This window comes from Hyposmocoma kahamanoa, unplaced genomic scaffold (assembly GCF_003589595.1).
Source record: "Hyposmocoma kahamanoa isolate Upper Pololo Valley unplaced genomic scaffold, ASM358959v1 95, whole genome shotgun sequence".
Taxonomy (NCBI): Eukaryota; Metazoa; Arthropoda; class Insecta; order Lepidoptera; family Cosmopterigidae; genus Hyposmocoma; species Hyposmocoma kahamanoa.
In genome coordinates, this window is record NW_020654972.1 from 8,131,587 (window position 1) to 8,140,354 (window position 8,768).

Here is an 8,768-nt window from a genome sequence, read left to right on the forward strand (position 1 = left end):
TAAAATAATAATTTTGTCAGCGGTCACGTTGGGCACGGGGCGCATGTTTCTGCTGCGAATGCAAGTGTGTTGACCTGATGTTACAGTAGTACATATCTGGATACATAACAGGCTCACCGAGGAAAAAATAACATCAGATAAACAATCTACGTAGATATGAAGCAGTGTGATACTTAAAAAATCTAATTAATATGTCATTCGCTCTTGTGCGCGTGCGTTCCCCTATATGTTTTGGCAGCTGTGAGGAGGTGAAGATCCTTATTATTTTTGTTATTTCTTTTTTAACTCTCGTGGTACGTGTCGAAAGAATACAGACGTAATTATATGACATATGAACTTTTACGATAGTGTAGAAGTTCGAATGTTTATTTCGTTTTAAAATACAATTTTTTAACTTAACTGTCTCAGCGGCCGAACGTTTACCATGCTGAATTGCCACGCAGAGGTCCCGGGTTCGATTCCCGGGCCGGGAGAAATATTTGGCCTACATTTATTTCTCTCGTGAGTTTGGGTGTAATTTGCGGGTCTATGTGTGTGTCCATGACACCCGCGATACAGGGTTTCTTAGTGCGGGGTAATGAGTGAGCGCGTTATAATAATAATTATTATTATCATTCAAAATTATCACTTTTCACAAGAAAATTTGGAGGTAAATTTGTGGTTTTTTCTATCGTGAAAATTATTAGGAATTGTATTTTCACACTGTATAGTAATAAGTGTATAACCTCAATTTTACTATATATTTTTTCCAGTGATCGATTCCACACTTTCACTGTTATGCGGGATCAACCAAAGCCATTTGAGGTTGTATAGACTCTTGATTAGGAGAGTTATAAAATGTCACATGTACATAATTTGTTTTGTATATTTTGTATTAAAAAAATCAAGACGCTGACTGTTTTAATTGGTTTAAAGGTCTTGCAACCGGGTCGTAAACTTTTTATTAAAAAAAAATTGTCTGGTTTTTTGTTTTATAGCATTTGTTAGCTTTCATTTTGTCATGGATTGTTAATAAAATATACATTAAGTGTTGATTTTGTTTCATTATTTTATTTACACGCAGAAGAAGTATTGTAATATATATTCAGGTCTTAAAATCTCGTCGTAACTATTAGGTACTTAGACCACTCAGCAAAACCTCGTGGCTTAACAGTATTCCTCTCTAAGAATCCTCATTATGCAACGATTGCATAAAATATATATTATACGACAAAAAACAAATCGTTAATGCCTTCTTTTGAAAGCGGACGACAGAAAACGTAATTGTTGATTTAAGTGTGAACTTAATTTGTTGACATTGTCGCCAAGGGACCCCTCAGTGATTCCCCTGGGGCGACCCTTTGCCCTCCGTTCACACGCTTGGAGAATTGCTGAAAAAACCGATAAACATCAGTGACGTACAAGTAGTCTCACTATTGAAATGGCGACTTGCCGGGTGACACTAAGTCATCGACTATATAACCAGAAACAGAGACTCATCTCTCAAATCATCAGGCAAATGGGCCTTAGATCACTTTTAAATATCAACTCTCGTTTGCACTGAAATCTAAAATTAGAAAACTGAAATAGTATAGCGACAACAACTGACCTGTGTGTATATTTATTGTAATAAAGATAATATCTCTAACAATGAGGGCTGTTCCATTTGGTGGTGTGGGAAAAACAGCACATCTAATTACAAAATAAACAGAATCGCATTTCATCGGTAATTAAATATGTAATTTTTCATTTTCATCCATTATAACAAAGCTCAAGTTAAAATGGTCAATTTAAAGTGAAACAATTGACGACACTCGTCAATTGTTTCGAATTCGGGCTGGCCAACGAAGTCACCGGAATGGTTTGGCAGAATAGTTTACAAACAAATTAAACGACATTCTGTCTCTTTTTCTGTTATACTCGATGCACTAACCGGACTTGCCTGCAGGAGGGCTGATGCCGAGCAGACTTGTCCTAGAGTAGCGACTACGTTAAGACAGACGTAATGTAAAGGACCGTTTAGACGGGGCCAGTCGACGAACCAGTCCATTAAGTCAAGTTATTATTGGGTCGTGTAAATAAGTAGAGACAATCCATTATGGACTGTCTCTAGACCAGTGATAAAGACAACACAGTAAATTAGAACGACTTCTAATTTTCGGGCCTATACCTTCACCCACCACACGTGCATTGAATTGGCTCATGTAATGGCCTTGTGTGAAATTATGATATTTTTATCTTGCTTTCAAATTCTGCACGGGAGCCGATAGTGTTTTTATTAACGGACTTCAAGAAAAGGAGCAGGTTGTTTTATGTATGTGTTCAGATATCTCCGTCAACTGTGGACCGATTTTGAAAATTCTTTTGTTTGAAAGGGTGCACTCTCGTGGTGGTTTCATTGTCACCAAATCAGAATCTGATGAGGGGATCCCATGAAAATCGAAGGATATCCTCAAATTTTATAGGCATGTTCGTGCATTCACCAATATCTCCATCAATTGTGCACCGATTTTGAAAATTCTTCTTTTGTTTTGTTTGTGGTCCCTCATGCTGTTCTGGCTCGTTTCATATAACAAATTACTAATTACTTTCAGCAAATAAAAGTGGACTTTTCACTTGACACAATACATCGCACTTGACAACTAACATAGTATTATCTCAAAAATTGCGTTATATTATACTTTATCTCGAAATCGCGTTATATTAATAATTTATCTCCAAAATTGCGCTATATGGATGTGTCATTCATATACGATTTAATTTCAAAGTGACAGGACAACACCGTGGCTTTGAAACTAGATAGGTAATGTTAATATAAATTAAAGCGATTTGGAGATATTACTATGTTAGTTTGCATGTGCGACATGTAATTTGCATGTAATCTTAGAGGATAGAAAAAAATAAACTAGTTTAAGCATATAATCAACCAATCACCGTCACCATGAGAACCAGAAAAAAATGTACAAATGAGTCTGTAACAGTCCCATTGTCACCAAGAAGTCAGAATCTCACGAGGGAATCCATTGACTTACAATTATATGGACGTTGGGTCCGCGCTAAAAAGTGTCCGAACTTATAGGGCGTTAAAATCGTATACAGAGCGTCATTCACGCTTTAGTCTTCGTTTGTTCGACTGACAGCGAAGCAAGCAAAATTAGACAGTACTGCGATGACATTACAATTTAAATTCAACGTTTTAGCTTTTTCATATTCCGTTACATGTCACTACGTTTAAATAGGTTGATTTGGGACATTTTTTTTCGTGGTTTTTGTATTAGACACGTCGTTCATTTATTTGTAAGTCAATGAGGGAATCTCATGGAAATCGAAAAAAGCCGATAAGCAAACTTTTTGGGTTTTGTTTTTTCAATGAAAAAGTCACAATTATGTGAACAAGTAAAAATAAAACGATGTTTTGTTATCGTATGTTTTGCATTTACGCTCTTCAAAATATTTGTCCATCTTGGAAATGGAAATTAGTGAACTTTTAAAGATCTGATGAGGAACGCACACACACACACACACACTCAACATAGCCACAAATTAGGGAAACCCTGTGTCGCGGGTGCCATGGACACACACATAGACAACCACAAATTACACCCAAACTCACGAGAGATATAAATGTAGGCCATACAAATATTTCTCCCGGCCCGGGAGTCGAACCCGGGGACCTCTGCGTGGCAGTCCGGTATGGTAACCGTTCGGCCACGTAGGCATTTAATTAAGGAAGAAAGGTCAGGTGTAAAAATAGTTTAAAATTAATTACATGGAACTAATGGGAATAAATATGACATTTGTTCCACGCGGAACTAAGTACATGGAACTACTGGGAATTAACGTCCTGAGCCACTCCTCTAGTTTGGCTTGACGGTTAGTAAATAATCTTAATGAAACTTATCGTAAAACTGGCTGTAGTGGAGAAGGACGTTACGAATTTCGCACTTTTCACTAGACTGGCTTACTGGCTTGGCTTTGTGGAATGTCTCGTCAATTGGCCCCGTGGTAAATGGGCCATAAGGAGCCCGACAGCATAATGGACGGTTAACCTGAGAAAGGTGGCGGCTGGATGCGGCACAGCACCGGGAGAGTTTAATAATGAAATTGTATGAACAAATGTTTTGTATTAGAAACTACCTCCGTGGCCGAACGGTTACCATGCTGCACTGCCACTCAGAGGTCCCAGGTACGATTCCCGGGCCGGGAGAAATATTTGTATGGCCTGCATTTATTTCTCTCGTGAGTTTGTGTGTAATTTGTGGTTGTCTATGTGTGTGTCCATGGCACCCGTTCCCTAGTGCGAGGCTATGAGTATATACGCGTTATTATAAGAGAACGGTGCCTATCGGTGGAGCATACCATAATGAATTAGTATCGTACCCTTCTCGAATTACAATCCATCGGAAGGATGTGATAATCGAGAACGATCTTTATCTACAAATAATTGCGAATCGACTATGCAGTACCGTCCTGGTTATACGATTCATTGGTTCTTCCGAGCGCGGGCGCAGGATTGTGTCTAATGGTTTAATTAATTAGGGTATTAAATTAAATACAACAAAGATACATAGCGTCGGCTAATTGACCAATTCACGTTAGTGCTATTATAATGCTGCTTAAACTATGTGATTTTACGATATCATGTTACGATAAATTTAATTGTAAGTTATGTTTGTTAATTGTTTATGTGTGAATTAAAGTTATTTGATTTGTTATGTGATCTGTGTTTATATGACATGAAAGATTTATTTAAAATGATAAGACATTGATATTATTGTTTGTATTTGTGCCGTTGGTACTTCTTCGATATTGTTTATCCTATGATTTTAAATATAGCTGTTGCTATTCACTTGGTACTTGGTGTAACGGGCTGGTGTCCGCAACTCGGCGTCAAGGCGCCTATTTTGCGTGCGCGTCGCTATTTATTGGCATTTCTATTTAATTTTATTTGACATTACTCGTTTAATAAATTGATGAGTCCTAAGTATAAGAGCCAAACTAACAATTTGATCATTTTCACTTTTTTGTAGGAAATGCATCATTTCATTATAAAATGAAGCATAATTATAATTCATCTTTATTGTTTTAATTCAATAAAATATCACGTAATATTAACAGTATAGATTATTGCAAGTTTCGTGTAGAAATATGGTCTAAGCCTGTAAATATGGAAAAATATGTAAAATAAACAATATTTTTGGTTCTAAATTAAAGAAAGACGATTATTGAAATCAAAAATATGTAATTACATATTAAACCGGGCCCTAATTATTACATATTTAAATTATTAATATGTGGTTTGGTTTTAGAAATGTAGCCGCATAATCTTCGTAGAGGGATAGAATTACGCCATGATTAGATAGACCCGATTTTGACAAGCATGTGTAACACGGTGGACTATTTAATGCACAGCTGTAACAGCACTTAGCGTCATGGTCAACTGAAGATCTTAAATCCCGCCCCCTCTCTGGCCACGCCTTTAAAAATTGAATCGTTTGAAACCTACAGGATTGAGATTTCATCTTTCAGTTCCAAGATACGGACGTGTGATCAATTTCTTTAATCTGCAGCACGCTTATTAGTTGCGTTGTTAGTTAAAGTGATAATAAATTAGAATTTTAATGATTTAAAGTTTGCGGAAGCAGTGCAGAATGGCCATGTAAAATTATTATTTCAAATTTTTTTTTTTTCGAGAATGATCTCTTTACTACGAGACAATATTTTGCTTTCAATCTGACTAGAAATTGTATTTTTTTTAATAATGGAATATCTGCGAACAAATTTTCTTTTGCAAACTGACGAAAATTTCCAAAATTACATGGAACCACAAGATATAAAATTAACAGAACAACAATACAATCAACAGCAAGAGATGTGTTATTTTCCAATGTTGTACGAGTATGCGCAAGAGTCGCATGGGAGGGATTGGGAGTGGGGAGAATGGAACGAATGGGACCAGGCAGTCAAAGAGGAAGCCGAGGATACCACTAGCATGAGACATGAAGAAGGTAAGTTTTCATAATTCAGATTGATATTCAAAAATTGCCGTTTAAAACTATTCTAGTGAAACAAAAACTTTATACTAAAGGTAAATATAGAGTGGCCGGAGTGGAGATGAAGTAAAGACGAGAAAATATGGTGAATATTAAATTTTCACAAAGGTATTTCTTAAAGATAAACTATATAATTTTATGTACGTCCGCAGTTAGGTACAGGTCTAAAAGTGTCTTTTAATTATAATTATAATGATGAGTTTTGCACCGGTCACGTTGCAATGCACGAGTCACGCGTTCCGGGGTGCGCGAATGTAAGTGCATAGACCTGACGTTTTAGGTATGTGTGTTATATGCAAATCTGGATACATAACAAGATTACCTTCTGCGTACTTGGATGACAAAAATGCGTGATAGTGACCCGTTTAGCTCCTGCAGGTATTCGTAATCTAAGATGTTTAAATTAAATATTGTAATGTATTTAAATGTGTATTTACAAAGAGCAACCCCTAAAGTTACTAGCTTGATGAGCTTGAGGGGTGAAGAATGAGATTCTCTCTCTTCATTTCGGGCCTTTTTTCAGTTGAATGCAATTCAAATATATCGGAAACAAATACTGACGTATTTAAATTTTTATTCAATTGATATTCAATTATTTTTTATGTGAAATTACTCCATTAATTTGTCATAATTATTAATACAAAGATCGAACACTCAGAAAAAATCCCTTATATCCGGCCGGATTCAAACCGAAGTCTTCCAGCATACCGTGCCAGACGCTATACCAACTAAGCATCATCCTGAACACGTTGTTGTACTGGACGCGAAGGGAATTCAGCGACCTTTCCGAACAGCTAAACCACAAGCCGCCCGTGTACAGACCCTGACAATACGCTTTAAAAAGCGTAATCTTAAGCAGATCATATCCAGTAATACGTCACCAAATCCACACTTAACTATTTTACGATACAAAGTGAGGGACTAAGGAGTCGTGCGCTTGAAGTTAGCGACACGCCTGTCCATAACAGTTGCAGTACCTGTGTTTGTGTTTATACATGCTATTCAGATCCGAAAAAAAATTATATTAAATCATTGTAAAATCACTTTTAATTTGATTACAATACCACCGGTGGAGCTACCGGGGACTCAGTATAAACAATGAGCAGCAATAAAACACACCTGCCTTGTGCAAGTGCATAAACTGTAGACGCCGGCGCCACACATGTGTTGCACATCAGATGCAACGTTGTTTGTCACGTAGTGGAGATATCCTATCAATACAAGACTCATACTCTGCAGGAGCGTATTATTCGGTACCTACGTGGTTGGGCATTATTTAACACTCTCAGCGCCATAGAACAAACAATTTTTCTGAAGTAGTAGATCATACGGGCGGAGCCCGGGACAAGCAGACGCAAAAGCTTTTCACAGCAAGCCACGCCTGATGTTAAATAACTTTTGTAACACGCCATGTAGACAGGGGGCACGCACTCTTTTTACAGCATGCCACGCCTGATCCTGAATAACATTTGCAGCGGGCCATGAGGGCTGCGGGCGGGTCACCTTCAAGCTTTACCGCTTTTACTGAATTCCGTGAATCACGACAATTTACAGGCTGTTCTTGGGAGTCTGTCCCTGTGTCAGCAACAGTTACATATAGCGCGAATGAATTCGATATTCAACTAGTTAGTAAGTTAGTATCCCTGGGGGTAACCTATCATTCTCAAATCCGAAAACCGAATTATAACGAAACCAGGATATGTTTCAGGATATGTTGGATGTTTATCGCAAAGACACGATTAGGTTCGGTTAGGTTAGGTTAAGTTAGGTTTAAAAGAAAAAACATTTTCCTATCAAAATCACTTTCGAGTATGAAAATTCGACCAAACGTTATTTCTGGAAAACGTCATTTCGGACTAGTGATAGGTAACCATCCCTGGGACAGGGATATTATGATATGGACATGTTGAATGAGCAGCAGCTTAATTTTGATTGCTTCTGCCGATCGGAAACTGCGACTTTTCTTAGTCAAAGCGCATTGCGATTCACAACTGGCCGATCGGAAACTTTTGACATTTTTAATCGGAACAATAGATGATTTAACTAACAAATCAGAAAGATATAATAGTAGGAATCAGGTTCATCTTCTCGCTCAGAAACCCATCTGATTTCGAGACTACCCGATCGGTCGATTCCGATTTAAATCAAAACCAGCATGCAGGTCGACGACTCGAGTCGAATGATTGTGCTTGGATTCGACTTAGGCGAATGATTAGCCCATTCGTAACATTTAAACTTATTTTGGGATGGCTCTGCTAAATACCAACTGGCCATCTTGGATTCAATCGACGAGCGTGCCAAAAGGCATAAAGGTGACTCGGAATTAGTTGAGGCGAAGCTGCAAAGCCTTGAACACCGCCGTAAAGTTGCCTGCTTATCGGTATTCTTCAGGATATATCACGGATAGTGTGCGATGGAATTGCATAATTTGATTCCGCCTTCCCCTTTCCATCATCGGGGGACTAGAAGTGGGCTGGGATTCCACCCCTGTGTTGATGATATTCCCAGGATTCGCACATAGCGTTTCGCTTCCACATTTATATGGCGAGCGGCTAGAGAGTGGAATTCCCTGCTTGCGAACGTATTCCCCGAACGCTGTAACTTGGACCTTTTCAAGGCGAGAGTGAATAGGCATTATTTAGGTGTGCATACTACATCGTTGACCTCATCATCACTTTCCATCAGGTAAGATGGAGGTCAAATGCGCACGTATTTTTAATAAAAAATAATATAATA

At 37.9% G+C, this 8,768-nt stretch overlaps 1 protein-coding gene across 1 annotated transcript in view; it reads left to right on the plus strand.

The window, feature by feature from the left end:
• Positions 1 to 8,768, plus strand: part of LOC113238348 (sulfotransferase 1C4-like) — a 23,337-nt gene that overhangs the window by 10,241 nt on the left and 4,328 nt on the right. The window contains exon 7 of the mRNA XM_026475189.1: positions 5,826 to 5,987. Within this exon, the coding sequence (XP_026330974.1) occupies positions 5,826 to 5,987 (162 nt within the window). The remainder of the gene's footprint in view (positions 1 to 5,825; positions 5,988 to 8,768) is intronic.